Source organism: Pipistrellus hanaki, assembly GCF_964339955.1.
Source record: "Pipistrellus hanaki genome assembly, chromosome: 7".
In the NCBI taxonomy this organism is placed as follows: Eukaryota; Metazoa; Chordata; class Mammalia; order Chiroptera; family Vespertilionidae; genus Pipistrellus; species Pipistrellus hanaki.
In genome coordinates this window covers 46,838,849-46,862,479 of record NC_140509.1, presented here as the reverse complement: position 1 = coordinate 46,862,479, position 23,631 = coordinate 46,838,849, and the positions used below count along the sequence as shown (strand labels likewise).

The 23,631-nt window shown below is 40.0% G+C and overlaps 1 protein-coding gene across 1 annotated transcript; it reads left to right on the top strand.

The window, feature by feature from the left end:
* The first annotated feature begins 9,803 nt into the window (after window positions 1-9,803).
* On the top strand, window positions 9,804-16,791 carry NDUFAF4 (NADH:ubiquinone oxidoreductase complex assembly factor 4). Its single transcript, XM_084890762.1, has 3 exons — window positions 9,804-9,973; window positions 10,785-10,888; window positions 14,816-16,791. The coding sequence occupies exons 1-3, from the start codon at window positions 9,838-9,840 to the stop codon at window positions 15,098-15,100; spliced, it is 525 nt and encodes a 174-aa protein (XP_084746888.1). The 5' UTR covers window positions 9,804-9,837; the 3' UTR covers window positions 15,101-16,791.
* Window positions 16,792-23,631: the final 6,840 nt, after the last annotated feature.

Genomic DNA, 23,631 nt, shown 5'->3' with positions numbered 1-23,631 from the left:
ATTTTCTTACAGCTCTGGAGGTCAGAGTCTGAAATAGTTTAACTGGCCCAAAATTAAGGCGTCTTCAGGGCCACATTCCATATGGAGTATGTAAGGGAGAATCTGTTTCAGCATTTCTTCACTCAGAGCCTCTTCCTCCATCTTTAAAGACAGCAAAGTAGCATCTTGCTTCCATGATCACATAGTCCTTTTCTCTGTCAAACCTTCCTCTGCCTCCTTCATCAGGAAACTTGTGGCTGCATTTAGGGTCCAGGAGGATAATCTCCTCATCTCAAGAGTCTTAATGTATTCACACCTGCAAAGTCTCTTTTGCCCTGTGAGGTACTTCCACAGACTTGGCTGTCTTTGGGGCCACTATTCAGCCAAGTATTCCTCTAGATCTCAGCTGTCTTATGTGTTAAATTTAGGAATTTTGCTGCATGATCTACTATTCATGAGTACATGAATCTTCTTTCTGTTCTATCGATTCTGAGTTGGAAGATGGAAAATTAGTCACTTGCATGCAAAGTAGAGCTATTAGTTGAACATCTTGGGCACTCACCAAAACCCTTGATTGGGGAGTGGGATGGAGGTGAGGAGGGTGGGGGCTAGCAAGGGAGCAGGAATAGAATGTTATTATTCACATGAATAATATTTCACTTGTCATCTGGCTCAACCAAGCAGTTAAAAACAAAAATGGCCTTGTAGCAGGAATTGGTACCGAAATGAGCTCTGTTCTGGCATCGTGAGATTACAGAGTCATTCTTCTGATGAACAGTGAACTCCCAGCCTTTCAGAGGGAGGAAAGCCAGCGAGAGGGAAGCCTGTGGGCAGTGAAGTGTGCAGAGAGGGCGAGACACCACTTCCAGAGCTTCTTGTGCATGAAGTGTTTAACTGTCATATTAAGACAATATTGCTCAAGTTCATTGAAAACAATTAACAACAAATCACCACATGTAAACCTATCCAAAGCCTGTGACTTTTCCCATTCATGGCTCTTTAAAATGAGTAATATTATTTTATGGTTATATTTTAATGTCTTTGTTTATATGCCCTTAGAATGGTATAGGATTTTCTTTAAAATAACAGGGGAGGTAGGAAAATGGGAAGTAGAGTATACAGAAAAGAATGGATCAACCATGAATTGATTATCATTAATACCAGATAAAGGGTTCATGGTTATTCATTATACTAAACTCTGTACATTAAATGTTTTTGAGCTTAGCTGGCTTGGCTCAGTGGATAGAGTGTCAGCCTGCGGACTGAAGGGTCCCAGGTTTGATTCCAGCCAAGGCCACATGCCTGTGTTGTGGGCTCAGTCCCCAGCGGGGGCAGTGCAGGAGGCAGCCAATCAAAGTTTTCTCTCATCTGTTGAGGGTACATCCCCAGTAGGGGATGTGCAGGAGGCAGCTGGTCAATGTTTCTCTCTCATCAATATTTCTATCCCTCTCCATTTCTCTCTGTAGAAATCAATAGAATATATTTAAAAAAGATTTTCTCTCATTATTGTTGTTTCTCTCTCTTCTTCTCCCTTCTTCTCTGAAATCAATAAAGAAATATATTTAAATGTGTTTGAAAATTTCAGAATCAAAAGTTGTTTTTGAAAGGGCTACCACTAGTTTTCTAACAAAGCTACAATGCTTAAAAAACTCCCACGAAACAACATTCTCTCTTACTTGCAAAAACACTTATAATTTCTTACAGAAAATATATTAAAACTCCTTATGAAAAATAAAGTTAGCCAGGTACATGAATTACGAATTTTTTGACAAAAACAGAAACCTCATCTGTAGGTTTACTAAGTCACACTGCTGAGATCTTTTGAAAGAACTGATACTTTTAGCTTTCCCTGGAAGTATTAGTGCTACTAAGCCTGTGGCCATGGGTTTGGAACCTGCAAAATCGACAGGATCACCCTGAAACAGCTCTGAAAACGTGAACTTTACTGAGTCACGTGAGAATATTAAAATAGATGACTACATTTTCATGCTTCAGCCTCTGAATCCCAACTCCCACTGTCTGGGTTGTTATTTATTCATCCAGCTTAAGTGGAAGCTAAATCTAAACAGCAGCTTTCCAAAGATCTCTTATTAAATAGGCATCCCTAAGGGAATTGGACAAAAAAGCTTACCTCCCATATGGACAATAGTAACACCATCTTACCTGGTCTCTCTTTCTCTTCCAAACCATCCTTTATGCAGATGTCAATCGTTTTTCTAAAACAGGTTTATGACTCTCTAACTTCCATTCAAGAGGCTTTCACACATAGAGAATAATGACCAAATTCTATATTTCATCATTTAAAGATTTCTACCAGCTGACTTAGAATGACTTCCACAATAGCTTCATTTCATTCTCCCTGCCTTCTTCCCTCTCCTTCTCCCTCTCCCTCTTTCTCTCTCCTTCCTGATGGTGTGTTTTTTTATTCTTTTAACTGGTTGTTAATATCACTAGTTTCCTCATTTATTTTAAGTTAAGCAAAATCACTGGCACGTTTTTATATTTGTACTAGAGGCCTGATGCATGAAATGCATGCAAGAATAAGCCTTCCTTCCCCCAGCTGCTGGCACCAGCATCCCTCTGACATTCGGGACCTGGGCTTCCCTCACAGCCCTGGCTTTGTCTGGAAGGTGGTCCAGAAGGATGTCTGGTCTAATTAGCATATTATGTCTTTATTATTATTATAGAGGAGTCATATTTTCCCTTTTAGTGGAAAAATCTTTGTGTAACTTCATGTATGTTTGCCCCTACCCTCTTGTGCTTTTTATTAATAGTCCCATGTGATAGCACTGCATTGCAGTATTATCACTCCTGGACACAAGGATTTGATCTCATCTTTGCTCCTAGTACTCTAGACAGTGCTCTGGCATGTTGTCATGCACTTGATTTGTAGAACGAGCTGCGAAGGGAAGATGCAATTCTTGGGCTCTCACCTGGACTGGTGGATCCAAGAGTCAGGGGCATACCTTCCTCGGGCTTTCTGACTGCCTGGATCCCCTGCCACCCACTTCATCCCCAATCATACTCTCAGACTACCTGCTCTATTCACTGTCTGTTGCTGCAAAACTAGTCGCCACAAGCTTAGAGGCTTCAGACAATATCCATTTGACCTACATTTATTTTTGTAGGTCAAAAAATCCGGGCAGGCCTGTCTAGGCTCTCTGCTTAGGGTCACTGGGGCCACAGAAGTCTGCCTACCACACCTGCCTCCCTGACTCGACTAACAGTGTCACATCCAACAGAAATCCAACGGCTGGAGGTTGTGTGTACTAAAGTTCGGGGAGGAGTGCAATTCCTAGAGATAAAGGGAGAAACTAGCGAAAGGGGAGACGGTTGGGATAAAAAGGCAGGGTTGACCTGACAATAAGAGACTGCTCCCGAAAGCCCACCGGCCAGGGTACTTCATATACTTGCTGGACACCATTTAAAAAACAATGCCAGGCAGCTGTATGAATCTTCTGAAGTATCCAAAATATGATTAAAATACTAAAGAGTATTGCAATAATGTATTAATGAAATAATATCTGAAAAAACTAATTTTTAAATGATAAAGCAAACCTACATTACCACTATTAAAATATTTCATATAATATTAATATTTTGTTACATATAAGAAAATAACTATTAGTAATAATTTAAATGTATACTTTATGACAAGTCCTTCATTTGGATTATGTCTCACAGCAATAAGTCTCCCTCACCTCACAATAAGGTAGATAGTATTGTAATTCCCATTTTACAGATGAGGAAACTAAGTACCAAAAAATGTAAGGGGCTTTTCCAAAAATCATGCAGTCAGGAAGATAAAAATAGGTTCAGTGCAGGTACGTATGGTGCCCAACCTGTTTGTAGGTCACTGTGTGATACAATGGCTGTTAAGGAAAGAGCCAGAGAGACAGTTACAATCAGGGAGAAAGAATCAGACCTACAGATGGACAGACAGATGGAGAGAACAAACACAGGACATTAGCTCCAGAGTTGCTGAATTGGGTGCATTAGTTAAGGTTTACTGGTCTAGTTGCAATTCTCTGTTCACAGCTTTTCTGGAATAGCTGTTTCATATTCTCTATCTTCATAAGATTTGAAATTAAAATGAGTTCTTGAGCATTTGCTTATTTTATTTATTTATTTACTTATTATTATTATTATTATTATTATTATTATTATTTTAATCCTCACCCAAGGATATTTTTCCCCCAATGATTTTTTAGAGACAATGGGAGGGAGGGGAAGAGTCACAAAGAGAAAAACATCCATGAGAGAGGGACACATTGATTGGTTGCCTCCCACATGCTCTCTGACCTGGACGGGTTTGGGGAATCATTGAGCCTGCAACTGAGGTACATGCATGCCCTTGACTGGACTCAAACCCTCAACCCTTCAATCTGCGGACTGATGCTCTAACCACTTAGCAATCTGGCTAGAGTGCATTTGCTTGCTCTTCAGAACTTTTCACTTGTTTTCCTTGCCAAATCATCAGAAGTACCTTCTCTAGCCAGGGCCAAGATAAAGAATTATTATACTGATTAAATTGCTAAGGACAGAATGAAATTACCTCATTGGAATCAAATCAAAGACACGACAAAATGTTCCCTACTTCCATAAAAAACCAAGACTGTGTGTGCGGCGTGGAAGGGCAGATCCATTATGAAAGCTAAGTGATGCAGGGAAAAGTGGAGAGAAGAAAAGAGACAAGGAACCAGGTGACAAATGGGAATGGAGAGCAAGGGGATATGGCAGACTGGCAAGCATTTGTAGTTGGAAATTTGACTTTCTGTTTGGGGAGAGGAGGTAAAGTTAGCTCCCTACATCGCAGAGTGATTTTAAATGTCACTCTATACATAACTAGATTTATTCTGTCACTATTATATTTACTGACTATTTACCTATTCTGATTTCAATATTACACAGTAAGGTTTTATATTGTGTTCTAATATCTTACGTCCTTGATTATTGCTGTTTTACAAAAATTAACTGCCTATTTTTTCATGTTTTATCTCCCAGGTGAACTCTAGTATCAGTGTTCATGTTTAACTTCACAATTTCCACTGGAATCATATCAAACTCATAGATTAATTTGTGGAAGAGTTGACACTTTTAAACTCTTTTGGACCATCATCAAGGAACCTGGCATAGCCCAAATGGAGTGGCTCAGTTAATTAGAGCATTTTCTATGTTGTTGTTGTTGTTTTTTTTTTCCCAGTAGCCTGTCTCTACTCTCCTCTCTTCCTCGGATTTTCAGACAGCTATCTTCTTCCAGTCTGAGAGTTCACAGAAGTGATAAACTCTTCCACAAATGGCTTACCATCCCCACAAGTACCTGCCTTTTAAAGGTGTATACAGACAGAAAAGAGGAGAAAAGTATCAATGCAATTAAAGAATTGGGTGGGTGAAATTGTAAAATTCTAAACCAAGATGGAAATAATGGAGTGGGAAGGAGAGTAAGACAAGTGGAGGACTTCTGGCATCTCTAAGATGCTATAACTAGGGAAACGGGTCATGCTGCTTTATATACAAGGCAGATTCATAGTCTTGCTCACTGAGGCTTCTCAGATACAGGTGTTCCAGGGAAGATGAGACATAGAATTGCCTCCCTGTGCAGTGCTGACCTGGCACATTAGTGTCAAATTTACTAGTGAGCTACCGTGGCCCTTAGACAAACGTGAAAGAATACTACCACCCAAATAGGTTGGTTTTATTCTTTCAACAGTAAGGTAATTTTATTGGCATATAAGCTCCATGGAGCTGAATGAAGAATACTGGGCATTTTCTCCATCATTCTATCTGTCTTTTACTACATGATAATAGCCATATCAGCATAAATGAATATTCTGAAGATGATGACTATGGTGCGCAGAACAATGCCTGTTCCCTCCCCCCACCTCCTCCTCCACCACCATACATACACACCAAAGATGTCTATTTCTTAATTCCCAATAACTTGCAAAAGGTATTTTGCAGATGTGATTAAGGCTCTTGAGATAGGAAGATTATTCTGGATTTATTCATGTTAGATCCATGTAATCACAAAAATATTACAAAGGAAAGAGGAATACAAAGGAGTCATAGTCAAAGAAGATATGAGGATGAAGTTATGCAATTACTGGCTACCAAGAAATGTTGGAAGTTTCTAGAAGCTAAAAAAATAAAACAACAGAAAAACAAAAACAAGGAATTTTCTCCTAGAGTTTCGAGGAGGAAGACAACTTCACTGACAATTTGATTTTACCCCTCTAAGACCCATTTTGGACTTTTAACCCCCAGAAATATAAAACAATAATTTTGTTCTGTTTTAAGGCATGATTTTGTGGTAATTTGTTACCACCAATAGGAAACTCATACAATGACAATATTCATGAGTGCAGTACCCATCCGGGTGTAACTGCTGGCATCCGGGTGTAACTGCTGGTTGATAATTCTAAACCTGAGACCCAGTATTCCTCAATATGAATACTAGATCTGCTCAAAACCTAGTTGGTTTTTGTTTGGGGTTCAACTCCTGCCCTCCCCACCCTCCCTCAAAAAAAAAAAAAATTCAAGGTTCAATAACAAACACTAATACAACACTACAGAACTGGCCCAGCTTGGGAACTTTGTCAATGACCCTGGTTGGACTCTCACTAATTCCCTGGTGCTGAGCTGGAGTCCAGGCCCTGGAGAGGTTCTCTCCGCCAGGATGAGTCTTTCTTCTGTGCTGCCCCCTAATAATTCGGGTGTGGTCAGTGACATCCCTGAGAACTATCCTGAGCTCCTTGAATCACCAGTCATCTGGGTTTAGTGACCGCCATTCTTTGGAGAATACAGAATACTGTTAAGTTATATTTAAAGGAAGGGTGCACAAAGGTAAGAGTCTAGGCAGAGAGAGAAAGATTGAGGGGGAAGGAAAGTAAGGAGGGGACTGGCTTGAGGCTATTTCTTCTGCCAATGCCAGACAAAGATAGGTGGCATTTTGTGCTCCTGAGCTGATGACTGCCACCCAAATTCCACCCTTAGTGAGCCCAGCAGCAATGCAATGACACAATGTGTGCAGAGCACACGAATCAGAATATAAAAATGAAATTTAGTATGTCATTTACTTTGAAAATTAAATTCTTGAACCACATGGGTCTTACTTTACTTTCAGACATTTTAGTTATTTTACCCCTTTTCTTCACGATAGACCAGGGTGTCAGAATATGTCTGGTTCTTTTTCAAACTTCTTGCTCCTCTGGAAAATGAAAATATTGCAAATACTGAACATCATACACCTTGTCCTGGGCTGGGGAACCTGCAACCAAGGTATGTGCCCTCGACTGGAATCGAACCCAGAACCCTTCAGTCTGCTGGCCAATGCTCTATCCACTGAGCCAAACCGGCTAGGGCGGCACTTTACATTTTTTAAACTGTATGAAACCTGTCAGAAATGACCATCATCCCAATGTCAAGGTGAGGATGGTAGGTTCAACTAGAGTTAGTGACTTGTACAAGGACTCACTTTGAAAGCAAAGGGGCTAGTATTCAGGCAGAGTGAACCTGTTTAAGGTCTAAATGCCAGCTCAGGGGACTTGCTTGTCTTTGGGTTCATTTGAGATTTAGTTGACATTTAGTTCCTATTGTGTACCAAGCACTGTTCAATGTGATGAATACAGCTGTAAACAAGATGGATAAAAAAATCCTTTCCTGATAGAATTTACATTCTAACGTGTTGGCAAGACCCTGGATCTATTTTATTTGTATCCTAAGGTATTCAGCAAAATGCTCCTATCCTAACACTCCTCTCAGACAGACAGATGTTTAATTCTGAGAGGCAAGCTGGTTGGAGACCTGACTTTGATTTGACCCTTAACGTAAGTCTGGAGGGATTCTGAATTCAGACTTCCTCTTAATTTATGTTTTGACAAGAAGAGCTGGATTTATGCATTTGTGGTTCAAGTTTTGATTCCTCGATGATTCCTCAGGGGTGAGAGCCAGCTGTGCGTTTCTGGTGGAGTCCCTCTTGTCTTTGGTTCCGTGTAGGCTTGAGCAGCACCAGACCAGAACCGGGCAAAGCAGCTGGCATAGGTTGGAAGTCCCATCAATATTTAATCCCAACTCTACCTAAATGTGGGGATTCAAGGAATTCTTTATGTGGTAATCCTCACAGCAACCTACACTTCCTGTAACTTTTGTCTAACGTTTTTTCATGCTGCCAGAAATGTGGTGGGATTTCCATGGAAATCGTTTTTCACTTTTAAAATATTTTAACAGACATTGAGTGGAATCACTACCATAATTTTTGAAGCTCATAGACAGGATGGGGTAGGTGACAATTTCTCGGCACCTGTGGAAAGACGAATCTGGGCTAAAAGGCAGTTAGGCACACGCTTACTTTGCAAAGATGGAAATCCTGGAGTAGCCTGCCATCTGCAGGATAACTTACCAACTAACCGTATACCAACCCCAGTAAAAACTTGTAATGATCAATGGTGGAAAGCTAGGGTCCTTGTAATACATTTCCTAGGATTAAATATATTTAATAATTGCAGTTTTCTTTAAATAAAACTGCCCTTTCTTTACTGTAATTCTTTTCTTAAAAATTATTATTACTTCAATTAGACTATCTTTACCTGGACTCTTTTCTTGTGTTGAAGCGATTAAAAATCAAAACAAAGCCACCTTCATTTTGCTGAGCATACCTGGGGACACCAAAAACAGCTTTGCAGCCACAGTCTGTGAAAAATATTGTAGCTTTGGAAACCCTGCTACTTCCTGGTAGGTTCTTTAATATGGATTAATGGCATTATTTAATAAATAAAACCAGCAATAGTCATCCATTTAGAGATGGAAGGAAGGGAGAGGGAGAGAACACAACAACCGTGTATTTTTTTTTTTCTTTCTTTCTCATGTTTAATTGGCTGTTCCTTCCATTAGGTTGCACGATTTCCTTGGCTTAAAAAGCAATTAGTCATGCAGGGGAAAACGGGAATGACGCAGCGACTCAGCACTTATTGGTGTGGACAAATAACACAAATTAATAAAAGGGCAGCATAAGTGAAATTAATAAAATTGGGTCAAAGGAATTACAACAGCGGGATGTAAAAAAAAAAAAATCAAGAAAAAGAGAACGCGGTGGCTCAGAAATGCACCATGTAAGGGGACAGAAAAGTAAGAGGTATTTAAATAAGAGTGACAGAGAACAAATATTCATCCCAAATGAATGCACGTTCATCACGTTCCTTTCACAAAGTCGGGAACGGGCACTTTTCGAGCCTTTCTTTATCCGGGTGAACTAAGTCCATCTTTATCTGATCCTCTTCCGCTGCACAAACCTGGGAAAGGACTTCAAGGTCAACTTCCTAGGACTTCCTCTGCGCGTCCTGCAACTTTGGGATCACGTGGGAAGCTTGAGCCAATGCCGAGCCTCGCTCCCGGGATTGAAATCCGAAAGTGTGGGGGGCATGGAGCTGTTTTAAAGCTTCCCCGTGTCTGCAGGTGCCTCCGCAGCGAGGAACCCGCATGAGTCTGAGCCCGAAGCTCCGCCCCGCCTCATCCGCCCCCGAAGCCCCGCCCCTCCGCCCCTCCCCTCAGCCAGTTAGCCCCGCCCCCGCCCCTCCGCCCAATAGCCCCACCCCTTAGCCCCTCCGCTCCGCCCCTAGCCCCGCCTCTTCGCCCCTCAGTCCCGCCCCGGAGAGCTGCGCTCCTTCTGTTTCGTTGGCGGCGGCGCGGCGTGAGCCCTCCCGGACGCTAGGGGGCAGACCGCGCGCACTCAGCTCCCGTCCTCCGTTCTCCAGCGCTCGGCCCTGTCTGTCCCCGCCTCGCGCATGCTCGATGTGTCCCGAGGTCGCCCTTGCCGGGTTCCCCACGTGCGGCGTGAACCCGAGGGCATCATGGTATAAGGCGATGGGGGCCGCGGTGGTTCGCGCGATCAGGAACTTCAACCTGGAGAACCGGGCGGCCCGGGAGATCAGCAAGGCGAAGCCCTCGGCCGCCCCCAGGCACCCCTCCACCCGCAGCCTCCTGCGGGAGCAGATGAGCGGTGAGCGGCGCGGAGGGGGGGCCGGCTCGCGGCTCCGGAGCGGGTGGTGGGCGGGGCCGCGCGGGTGGGTGTGGGTCCGGGGCCGGGGGGCCTGGGGGCCGGGGGGCCGGGGGGCCGGGGGGGGGGCCCGCAGTGGCTGGTCCCGCCGAGCGCGGACGGTGCACCGCCAGGCCGGTGACATTGAGCCGGCCCCCTAGGCCCGCCTCGGGGTGGCGGCTCCGCACCTCGCAGTCCCGGGGTGACAGCCCGCCAGGAGCGTCTGCCTGCGGACTGAAAGGCCCCAGGTTCGATTCCGGTCAAGGGCATGTACCTTGGTTGCGGGCACATCCCCAATAGGGAGTGTGCAGGAGGCAGTGATTAATGTTCTCTCTCATGGATATTTCTTTCTTTCTTTCTTTTTTTTTTAAAATATATTTTATTGATTTTTTGCAGAGAGGAAGGGAGAGAGAGAGAGAGAGAGAGCTAGAAACATCGATGAGAGAGAAACATCGACCAGCTGCCTCTTGCACACCCCCCCCTAATGGGGATGTGCCTGCAACCAATGTACATGCCCTTGACCGGAATCGAACCTGGGACCTTTCAGTCCGCAGACCAACGCTCTATCCACTGAGCCAAACCGGTTTTGGCTCTCATGGATATTTCTAACTCTTTCTCCCCCTCCCTTCCTATCTGTAAAAAATCAAAATATATTTAAAAATAATAAAATAAAAAACACACATAGTGACTGACTGTCACGTGTTAAGTGTTTAGGGGCTTAGAGGGAATTCTTACTTGGTTTTAATTGTGTTGACATTCTTTTTCTTTTCCTTAGACCAAGCGGATATTAAGGGAGAAATTGTTAGAAAGGATGACAAATTGCTGTCCTTACTGAGAGATGTGTACGTTAATTCCAGAGATCCAGTGTCTTCTGCGCAGGTAATGTGTTTTAATTCAGTCAAGAATTTCACCTTTTTGGACTCCAGGAAAATGATCGGAAAAGTGTGGCAGGTGGTAAAAGAGGGAGATGCTCTGCAGATGTTAGCTGTCCGTGCGGTCTTGGCCAGAATGCAGTGTATTGGCCAAGTTTAAACGCCGTGGTCCAAGCAAGACACACAGGCCTCAGTGCATTGGGTATTTACCAAGATTCCAAAAGATTTGTGAAGCTATTGACTGAATGCAACTATGTGAATTGTATTGTTTCAGAATTTGTAAGATTTGGCAAGGTATGTCTATTGATTGTCATTTGAATGACCAAAGGAGAGATTTCATGCTGTTTTCTTGCCCAGCTCACGTGGCTCAGCGGTTGAGCTTTGACCCATGAACCAAGAGGTCACAGTTGGATTCCGTATCAGGGCACCCGCCTGGGTTTCGGGCTCTATCCCCAGTAGGAGGTGTGCAGGAGGCAGCCGATCAATGATTCTTAGCATTGATGTTTCTATCTCTCCCTCTCCCTTCCTCTCTGAAATCAGTGAAAATATATTTATTGATTTTCCTTTCAGTGTATTGAGATATGTTCTAATTTCAGAGATTCTTTTAGTGGTGGATTGGTAATGTTTGTTTGATATTTAAGGATATATTCAGATAGGGTACATAGAAGAATACATTGAGAAGGGGAACTTATCTGTAAATCCATATATAAATGCCAGATATAAGTTCTTTGTATATAGTGATGAACAAAATAGACCTAGTCCTTCTTTTCACGGTGCTCATATTATCAGGAGGAACACAGGCATTAAACAGATGAGCAACTATGGTACCTAATTACGGATAGGAAGGAGAAATAGGCACTGTGAGTGTATCAGGAGGACTTGTTTGAGATTGGAGCATCAGGGATGGTTTCTGAGGAAGTGGCATGCAGGCTGAGGCCTGAGGGGTGCATGGGAGTTAGCCAGCTGAGTTTGTGGGGGCAGGAAGGGCCTAAGCAAGGGGAAGAGTTTGATTAAAGAAGTGGCAAATGCCAGCGACAGCTTCCAGAATTTTTCCCATTCTAAAATTCTCTTGTTCTCTCTCTCTCTCTGGATAGGTAATAGACTGACAAAGATATAGTTAATAGTATAATTTTCCACAGAAAAGAAAAATAAAGCTCATGTGTACAATAAAGTTTGTACATTATTACATGTAGTAGAAGTTACAGGGTTTAGGTATCACCAAATGCTCACAAAAAAGATAATAGGAATTGATGTTCATGTTCTTTGTTATTTTTAGGCAGGTATTGAATAATGCTCCCATAAACGTTCTTTCTCTCATGTTAAATCATGCATTTGAAAATTAGCTTTTGGAGAGCAAAAAAAAATGATTTTACATGTAAAGCATGACATATAGATACAATGCATGAAGAGATATATGGTGGTATTAAAATTTAAAGGGGTTATTAGGAAAGTCTAAAAAGATTCAAGAGAGAGTAATTAATAAAAGGTTGAAGGTACCTATTTATGTTCTTTGTCCCTTTTTTCTTTTCGGCAATTCATTTGTGATGTCTCTGAACATCAATGATACTGTGCCTATCTATATTCATAATTATTTTAAAATTAATTATTTGTTTTTTTACATAAAGAGAGGAAGGGAGAGGGAGAAACACTGATGTGAGAAAGAAACATAGATGGAACGCCAGGATTTAATATGGATAGTTTTGAGGGTGGGTTAGGAGAGAACAAAATGCGTTAGAGAATACCAGTTAAGAGGCTTTTGCAGTAATTTCTTCAAGAGACATTGGCTTGGACTAAGGTGATTTAGTAACTAGGAGAGAAATGAATAGCTTTGAGAGGGATTTAGGAGGCAGTATCAACAGGATTTGGTCACTGATTGGATATTTATGAGTGAGGGAGAGGGAGGTGTCAGGTATAAGGTGACAAGAGAAGCTTTGAATTTTGGTATGGGATATGGGAAGTAGGTGGTGTTAGTCAATGAGACAGAGAATATGGGGCTAGAATTAGGTTTTCAGAGGAAAGGGATAAATTCAATTTTATACATGTTAATTTTGAGGCGCTTGTAGATTAAGTGAGTAAAGATGCCCATTAGGCATTTGGGAATTTGGGTCTGGAAATAGGAGAAAGTCTAGGTTAGAGGTCACATTTGAAAGTTATTAACATGTAGGTAGTAATGAAACTGAATGTGGCATGTGGGATTACTTAGGAAGAGTAATAGAGTATAGGGTGAAAAGAGGGCCCACCAGGGCTTGGGGCCCACTAACATGTAAGGGGCAGCTGAAGGGAAGGGGTCCACAAGGAAGACAAAGAAGGAATCACTGGGTTTATGGATGTTTTTAAAGGTGACTACAGCATTTTTTAAAAATATATAGTATATATTTTACTGGTTTTTTACAGAGAGGAAGAGGGACAGAGAGTTAGAAACATCAATGAGAGAGAAACATCGACCAGCTGCCTCCTGCACACTCCCCACTGGGGATGTGCCCGCAACCAAGGTACATGCGCTTGACTGGAATTGAACCTGGGACCCTTCAGTCCGAAGGCCTACGCTCTATCCACTAACAAACCAGCTTTGGCGACTACAGCATTTTTACATTTGGACCAAACAGCAGCATTAGGCAGGATACAGGTGAAAGCAAGAGGAAAAATGGGAATGAACGATTGGCAGAGTAGGTAACAGGAATGAAATACAGAGCACAAGTTCAAGGATTAAGCTTGGATGGTACAGTAAACCTTTAATTTTTCGAGCCCCGACTTAATGGATTAAATTTCTAGTCTATACATCATGTGAAGATTAATATCCTGTTAATTTTAAAATGTTTTTAACCAAGATTTACTTATAATTAAATTAATAGGCTATTTTATTATTGTTATGAATTCACTGTTATTTTTAACAAATTTTAGAGAAAAGGCCATATGCTGGAAAAAGCACCATAGTAATTTCACTGACATAAATAAATATTACATACCTGCAACTATAGTCTACATATTTAAATCCAAGAGTCACAACTCGGTGAATAATCACACTTCATCACTGGAGGTATATAGTTCCAGTGGCATGACTTTCTGCAGCAGTTGTAAGGAGTAAATGAAGGCCAATGTTCCCATGTGAGCTAAACCAGCCCCAGCCGTATGCATTTGTTTACTCAAGGTGACTGGTTAATGCACACATTTACTACAACCCTATTCAGTATAAATTTAAAATTATAGTAGTACATATAAAAAACTTTGCTGTGAAATCAAACTTTTCATACATATTTAATTTAAATTACACATGTCTACATAAGTAAAAATAGGTAAACTAATTTGTCAATTTTTTTAACATACGTATTCAGAAAACCTACTTTACTGTATAATGGATTTTCAGCTTTAACAGACATCTCCTTGCCCAAATTAGTCTGTTATATCGAGGTTTTTACTGTACAGACAGGTGAAAAGATGGGTGTGCATATAATGTTTTATTTATGTTTGTTGGAGTATTAGAAATGCTTGTTTATTTTCTCTGAAGAGGGAAAATCTCTAGCAATATTTAAATTCATTCCTGGTGTTTGAGGCATCGAATTTGAAATGCAAAACTTAGAATCAGAATGGAGATCATCAAGTAAACTTAGGGCAGTGTCAGAGTCCTGCCTTTCTAAAGCAGTCTTAACCTGATCCAATTGTTGTTCTTTTAATATATAAATGAAACATTGGGAATAGATGGTATACATTCGAATATTGTTTTTAGAATTTCTTCATGATGGTTGAGCTATAGTGATTCAGTGGTGATGTGATTGCCATTGAACTTGGCTCGTCATAATGAGAAAATGTAGTTTGGAGAACATGTGTAGTACTTACTTGAAGAAGAATAGTGGAGGTTTGAGAAGCATGTCTGTAAATGTCAAATCTTTTCTGTCATCTTGAAAGCCTTTTTGTTGTTTTTGTCTTTTGATACCAGGACAAAGATGCTAGAACACCTACAGAGCCAAAGGAGTTCAGATTGCCGAAAGGCAATCATTTTGACATAAATATTGAGAACATTCCCAAAGGCAAAGTTTCCATTGTAGAGGCTTTGACACTTCTCAATAATCATAAACTTTATCCAGATACATGGACTGCTGAGAAATTAGCAGAAGAATACCATCTAGAACAGAAAGACGTAAATTCCCTTCTCAAATACTTCACTACTTTTGAAGTCAAAATCTTCCCTTCTGAAGACAAGAAAGCAATTCAATCAAAATGAAGGAACTCTTGGAATTAACTTTTCCTGTCCCCATGCCCTGTTTATTTTCTCATTTTTAGCATACTAAATTGTATAAATTACTGAATGTTTAACGCTCCCTCCTTATGAGTGCATCCTATTTATTGACCTCCGCTGATAGAATAAATTTTGTTTCAACTTTAATTTAGTTTAGGCATATATACGGGTGTAATATAAGCATGACTAACTATCAGGTTTATAAATTTATTTCAAATAAAAGAGTTAATTTTAAGTGTTATTAAGCATATCAGCATTTAAGTTGGTCATATGACCTCTTAGGAAATGTCCTGATTCCCTTATTTGACACTTAAAGTTAAACTTTCCAATTTAGGTGGTTATTTTATTCTTCCTATGGAATAGTCAAAGTAAGCTTTCCTGACACTTATGACTGACATTTCCTTGTTAGGGAAAGGGAGGCTTGACAGTGAGGTGAGGTAGAACAGTATTTCCCGTTTAAAGGCTGACAGGAAACTGGATATAAAACCAATAGAAAATACATTTTTATTACTACAGGGAATAAGGATTAGTAAGGCCTTTTTTAAATTTTGTTTTGAAATATCTTAAAAGTATAAAAAAGAATTAGTGTTTTAAAATTTTAGCAAATCTGTACTTTGAAAGCAAACGGGTAAGTCCAAGAGCCTTCATAGAGGCAGGCAGTAGTGGAAGCTATCGGAAAAAAATAACTTTCTCTAGATTTACTGTACAAATTAAAGAAAAATTTAAAGAATGGTTAAATCAAAGCACCATGATAAATTTGGTGACCAAATATACATATTTTCTTATTTAAATGCTGATTGAAAGAAAATAGCAAGTAGAAGCATATGATCATTGGAATGTGATCACTGGAAGGGACCTGGGAAATGCTGCTGCCTTTAACAAATGTATGAGCACAGCAGTACTAGGGTCTTCAGCAAAACTGTTCGAGTCCAACTCTGTTATGTTACTACCTGTGAGATTTTGTCTGGATTGTGTAACCTCTTAGAGAATGAATTTCCTCTAAAAATTATTGTAATGCTATCTTACTTAACTAAGGGTTACTGTGAAGATAAAAGTAACAAGTATGACTTTGCAGTTGAAAACAGAGATCTAAGTAAGTTTCATGACCTATTTACAGTTATGACATAGGCTTAGAATTTAGGTTTTCAAAATTATACTGTTATATTTTTCTGCTGTGTCAACAAGAAGCATATCTCAAAAGGGCAGAAGGTGTATATGGGGGAATATGGTAAGAAAATTCCAGATTATCACTGTCTTTCTGAAGGAAGATAGACATTCATTACTTCCTAGGAAGTTCCTTGGAAATAGTATAAGAGGCGCTGAGGCCTACAGCATGAGGGAATTAGGCATTTTTAATACTAGGAGCAAAATTGACTGAGATGGGAATTTTAAGCATGTTTTCAAATGCAGTTTCATTATGTGACTAGACCTAATTTATATTTAATTAAAAAACGTTATTTTTAAGAAAAGAATTCAGTATAAAATTACATTTTAAAACTGGTAAATCAATCATCAAAACTGCTATCCTTTATCAAATAAAGATCAATACTTGAATCACTAATACTGCTATTTCTGAGCCATTTTTCCTATTCAAATCTATACTGTGGTTGGGCGGCTGTAAAAATGTGGCTGTTATGTGGTGTCACATGTTAAAATAAAGTACTTCCCATATCATTCATTGGCCTATTCCTGTTTTTTATTACATACTAGTAGCTCTGCGTATGAATCCGTGTGCCAGTAGTTCGCTGCCTGCTGCCCCGTCCTCCTGTGTCTCCCCCTGCCGCCCCCCTCATAGTTTGTTGCCCTGCCCCCTCCTGTAGCTCTCTGCTGCCTGCTTGTAGCTCGCTGCCCCACCCTCCTGCTGATCTGTGATCCAGTCAATAATGCAATTGGTCATTATGCTTCACAGCATAACGACCATTTGCATATTACATCTTTATTATGTAGCTTAGGAGAGTGTTTGGGTGGTAGTGGTATCGCAGAAAGAGGAGTTAGACCCAGAAAACCTGCCTATAGATCTCAGCAACACCACTAGCCATGTGATTGTGGAAATGTTCTTGACTGTAAAACAGGTAATACTGGCTAACATCTTTTTTTTTTTTTTTTTTAATATATTTTATTGATTTTTCACAGAGAGGAGGAGAGAGGGATAGAGAGTTAGAAACATCGATGAGAGAATCATCGATGAGCTGCCTCTTGCACACCCCCTACTGGGGATGTGCCCGCAACTAAGGTACATGCCCTTGACCGGAATCGAACCCGGGACCTTTCAGTCTGCAGGCCGACGCTCTATCCACTGAGCCAAACCGGTTTTGGCTTGCTAACATCTTAAAGGCAACTCTTATACTAGGCACTGATCTATGTACGTTATATGTATTAGCTTGCTTAATATTTACCAGGTCGAGGATAAGTACTGTAAACCACATTTTATAGGGAAAATTAAAACATGGAGATCTAAAGTAACCTTTCAAACCTACCCTCGTAAGTGTTGGAACATGCATTTAAACTCGAGTATGATGATTTTCAACTCTTTTTCATCTCATGGCACATATAAACTATTAAATTCTATGGCAAACCAAAAAAATACATTTTTTTCCTGATCAGAAGAAAAATTGGTTTAAGTTTGATTGATTTACAGAAATAAGAGTACCTACCATTTTTGCTCCAAAGTGACTTTAAAAATCAGGTGCCAACTTATACCATACACAAAAATAAATGGATAAAGGACTTAAACATCAGGAAACCATAAAAATCTTAGAGAAATCCATAGGCAGCAAAATCTCAGACATATGCCAAACCAATATCTTTACTTATACAGCTCCTAGGGCAATGGAAACTAAAGAGAAAATAAATAAATGGGACTATATCAAAATAAAAAGCTGCACAGCAAAAGAAACAATAAAACAACAAGAAAGCTCACTGCATGGGAGAACATATTTACCAATGTTATCTCTGATAAGGGCTTAAATCTCCAACATTTACAGGGAACTCTTACAACTTAACAAAAGGAAGATAAACCAATCAAAAAATGGGCAATGTACCTAAATAGATACTTTTTGAAAGAGGACATACAGAAGTCCAAGGGACATAAAAACATGCTCAAAGTCACTAATCATCCAAGAGATGCAAATCACAACAATGAGGTACCACCTCACACCTGTCAGAATGGCTATCATCAACAAAACAAATGACAGGTGCTGGCGAGGATGTGGATAAAAAGGAAACCTTGTGCACTGCTGGTAGGAATGCAGACTGGTGCAGCAACCGTGGAGAACAGTATGGAGTTTCCTCAAAAAACAAAATGAACTCACATTTGACTCAGTGATCCCACTTCTAAGAATATATCCCAAGAAACTAGAAACACCAATCAGAAAGGATATATGCATCCCTATTTTCATAACAGCACAATTTACAATAGTTAAGATTTAGAAACAGCCTAAGTGCCCATCAGCAGATGAGTGGATTAGGAAACTGGTACATCTACACAATGGAATACTATGCTGCTGTAAAAAGGAATTCCTACCATTTGCAACAGCATGGATGGACCTGGAGAGCATTATGTTAAGCAAAACAAGTCAGTCAGAAAAGGATAAATATCACATGATCTCACTCATTTGTGGAATATAATGAACAGCATAAACTGATGAACAAAAACAGAAGCATCAATCAGATCATCAAACCTCAGAGGGAAGGCATGGGAGGATGGGGGTAAGGGGGAGATCAACCAAAGGACTTGAATGCATGCATATAAGCCTAACCAATGGACACAGACACTAGGGATGTGAGGGCATCAGCAGGGAGGTAGGGGGCAGTCAATGGAGGGTTAAGGACACATATGTAATACTTTAATCAATAAAAAAATTAATAAAGCATTTTAACACTCTTCAAACAAATTTTAAAAAAGCAGGTGCCTATACTTGTGTATGAAAATTTCTGATACCAAGAATTAATCAGATGCAATCTTATTATGCAATGTGACCAGTAAAATGCAGTTCTATTATATCACCTATATGTTTACGGTTCAAGACAGGGCATTCACACTGGATGGCTATTGTATTGGCTGTTGTCACATTTTTATTTGACAATCTAAAGCAAGAGTTTAGTACCCCTGACTAAATAGTCAGGTATTACATGTTTTAAAAATTCTTGCAGCATACTGGTTGAAATCAGAATCCATAGTAGTTTATTTTTAAAACCTTGTGCTTCTAACTACTGCACACTATATTGCCTCCCTGGGATTATAATGATTAAGTGAGATGACATGTGAGGTGCCTGGTCCGTGTGGAGCCAGGACTATACAGTGACTCCTGTGAGACTCACCCGTGGAGCCCTGTCTGCCATGATGGACTGGCTTGGTAAGTCTGAGGGACTCCTTTGTTGATGGGCTCTGGGCCAGGGATGGTTTTAGTATAATTAATTACGATGGCACCAGACTACCCAAACAATGTATGCTGACCCTCTGTGCAGGTTGCATATCAGTATTGTCTGGGTCTAAAATTTACTTTCTGCATCATAAAGAGAAGGAAAAAATAATTCCTGGAGATGAAGATTTGGGGTCAGCAAGGTCCAGAGAGGAGGAAAGGAGGTCAATCATAAAGTAGGCAGAACAGGGATCCAGGAAGTTGATAAAGGAAAAGCAGCCCAAGTGGGTGAATTTGGCAAAGTTCTAACATAAACAGGGCCACCATATAATGTATTGCCCAAACAGGGACACTTGAGAGTGATAATGGACCAATTATATTAGGACAACAGGGACAATAGCATGAACTGGAATGTCTTGAACAAACTAGGCAGTATGGTCACCCTAACCACAAGGACAATAATGGAGGTCTTGAAGGCCACTTGGGATCTGCATGCAACCCTCTTATTTCCATCAACACTGAACGTTCAGAAATGAGCCGTCTGTCCAAATTTGTGAATGGATATCCCCTCCTCCATATTTCTCCATGCCCTTAAACACTAAGAAAAGGAGGGTGAGTCCCTGAACTATTGGTGGTGTGATGAGAAAGCTTCTGTACTCATAGTAGGACAGTTTGAACTGAAGTGGCTCAAAGTATGCTGAACTGGGATTATGCCTAAAGACAGCTCGTGCACAAGCTGAACATGTATAGGAAATGAGCATGCTAAAGGATTAAAATGGTTTGATGCATCTGAAATAGCTATCACTTATTGCTTGATAGCTGCTCTGATCTTACTAACAGGATTGGATTAGTGGTTAGGAGAAATGATGAAATATAAGATCTAAATCCCTATATGAAAACCAAGGCTTTACTTTCAGAGCTTTTGGGTCACTAATTCCAGGGCTCTTCTCTGTTTGCCATTGTCACTGCTCTAACAATAGAACTATGTCTTGGGAGCACATATGCACAGAATTGGAGAAGAGAGGCTAACCAGTTAGAAGAACAGGATCCTGAGCAGAGATGAAGTTGTGTAATTTTTAATGTAATGATGATAAGTAGGTAATATTAAAATTGCTTCCTGCGAGGAAAAAGGCAACACATTGGTCATTATAAAGATTAATAATTTTGGAACAAGAGTTTAGTCAAAATAGGTTAGTTAGTACTTGGGACTTGAGAAGCAATCTCTGAGATGAAAGGAAATAGATAACAGTGTAAAGTCTTGGTGAGCAGGAACATTTCTTGGTTGGATGAGAGACCATAGCCCTTAGAAAGTTGTCTGGCTTTGAGAAAGGAAAGCCACTGCAATGCCATCTGACTGACAATGAACTCTGCCTATGGTTCTGAAGCAACTAAAATAAAAGTGTGGGATTGCTTACTGACATTCACATCTGGAAATAGAGGGGACACTGAAGTAAATATAAACAATATTCATTTCTAAAATAAAGCCTCAGGTTATTTTCTTATTCCAGAAGGATAATTATTGATTAAGTTTAATGCATATGTATTTGGTAGTAATAATTCCATTTAGAGATAATGATTTTGAGCCTTTTTTTGCTATTTTAGTGTACTTTGTAGCATGTATATATGGGAAATATCATAGCCAGATTTTTAAAAATATCTTCCTGCATTTTAAGGTACACAAATACCATCCAGTAACTAAACAACTATATAATGGAGATTATTATTTTAGAATTATCTATAATTTGCTTTCATTTTTCAATAATTCTTATTATATAACAATGTTTTGGTATAACATTTAAATTTTACTTTTCTTAGTTTACCTTTTTTTAATATATGACATTATGATATCATATACACTGAGTGGCCATATTATTATGATCTCTGAACACATAATAATCTGGCCACTCAGTGTATATCCTGTATAATAAAAGGCTAATATTCAAATTGTCCCCTCAACCAGGAGTTTGACCAGCAGGCAGGCCAACCAACTGCTCATGTCCCCTCCCCGTGGCCAGGCTGGCCGGACCCCTCGCCCCCCCATGCACGAATTCATGCACCGGGCCTCTAATATGTATACTGAGTGGCCAGATTATTATGTGTTCAGAGATCATAATAATCTGGCCACTCAGTGTATGTTCATATGGGTTGGTTAGTACATAAACAGAAGTTGCTTTTTAATTTCCCAAATAAGAAATGATACAAATAGGTTCCTATTTATTATTTAGATTTCTATTAGTGCATAGAGTATGCAACTCTTTATTAACTTCATCTATTGCTCCTTAAGCCATTATCCATTCATTATTCAATAGTGTCTATATCAGCCTTCCTGCTCCTGCTACTGGTCCACAACTGATGCTATTATTTCAGATAAGGAGCTAGGAAATGGAAAAAATCACTAAATTTTGCCTTATCGAAGGAAACATTGAGAGAGAATGAGAGAGAGGCAGAGACAGAGAAAGAATGGGAGGGAGGGAGGAAGAAAAGAAAATTCTTTTGCTTTACAGATTCACATAATTACATCACTAAAGCAAATGAGTAAATGGCCCCTTAAGTTGTTCGTTTTCCTTATGTTGCTGTCATGGTGCTTCTGGAGGAATTGCAAAAGGTAAGATAAATAGCAAAAGGTAAGATTTCCAAAGGTCCAGATTTAAGAAATGCTGAAGCCCCAAATTGACATTTTTATCAAGGCCTTTAAATATGGGGTGTCCCCCAAAATGTATACACACACGTTGAATAATTGTAAAGGCAGTGTTTATTAAAATACATTTCACTTTCAAAATCGAGCTATTAGCTGTTAAAGCATATATACATTTTTTGGGGACATCCTGTATTTAGGTTGCCACATTCTATTTTTTAAGAGACCCACTTTTAGGTAGGTCAAACGTGTGACCCACTTCCAAATGTAGATATAAGATTAATGTCATGATTTTGTAAAACTTTCTCTGCTTAGAAGTAATTTATTAAGCAAAAAGAATGCAAACATTTCAACTTTGCTTAATAAATTATAAAAGAGAAGTGGCTTTTCAAATCATTTCCTCAAATTGTCAATTATTTATTTGTTCATTCACTCACCACAATTCTTTATTGATCTGTTTATTGTATGCCAGGCACTATTCCAGAAGCTGGGGATACAGCCAGGGAAATGACAAAGTCTCATGGAGCTTGCAGTTGTACAGTGTTAGTTGCCATTTCAACTATCTTTCGCTCCATAACAAATCACCTCAAAAACATAGAAATTTAAAACAACTCATTATTACCCCTCATGGTTTTGCAGATAGTTGGAGCTCAGCTGGGCAGTATTCCCTTGGGCTCTCTCATGTAGCTGCGATTGGGGTTGGTGTTATCTGAAGGCTAAATTTATCTCATCACCCCTTAGAATAATATACAAGTTCCATGCTGTTTAATCTCTCCAAACTTATATCTCATGACTTTATCAATGTGAATTCTAGCCTTTCTAACTGAGGTATGTATTTATCTATGACCCAAAATGAAGAAAAAAAAAAGAAAAGAAAAAGGAAAGCTGTCTGTGGTTTATTGAATGGCAATTTAGTTCCATTATGTTTAATGAATTTTACTGAGTATTGAGTGTAAGTCTTTGAGCTAGGACCAGAGGTAAGAGTTATGATAAGGAATAAGCACAATTCTGACTTCCTGTTGGGATAATAAAAGTGTATAAATTATCCAATGTCAGGGTGGTATTTAAGTACCATAAGGAAGTATAAACTATGCAATGGGAAATCAAAGGAAGGAAAAAATGAGAGCCCTCCTGAGAAGAGTTTATTTGTCTTAATTAATACTGCTGTCACAAGAAGAATGAAGCTGCCATTTCAGGGGACATCATCTACACTAATAAAAGAGAAATAGGCAAATTGATTGCCACTTCACGACGCCCACCAGCCAATCAGGAGTGAGTATGCAAATTAATCCAACAAAGATGGCTTCAGGCCCCCTCTCCCATCCCACCCCCCACCCCCCCAGCCACTCTGGGCCTCTGGATAGCAGGAAGCAAATGGGCGGGGTGGGATGCCTCCTATGAGGGGAAGGGTGGGGGAGGAGGGGGAGCGGGGCAGAGGAAGTTACAGGAGCAGGGCTCCTGCTGGAGCGAAGACTGAAGGTTCTGGCCACAGCAAAGACTGAAAGCTCTGGCTGGAGTGA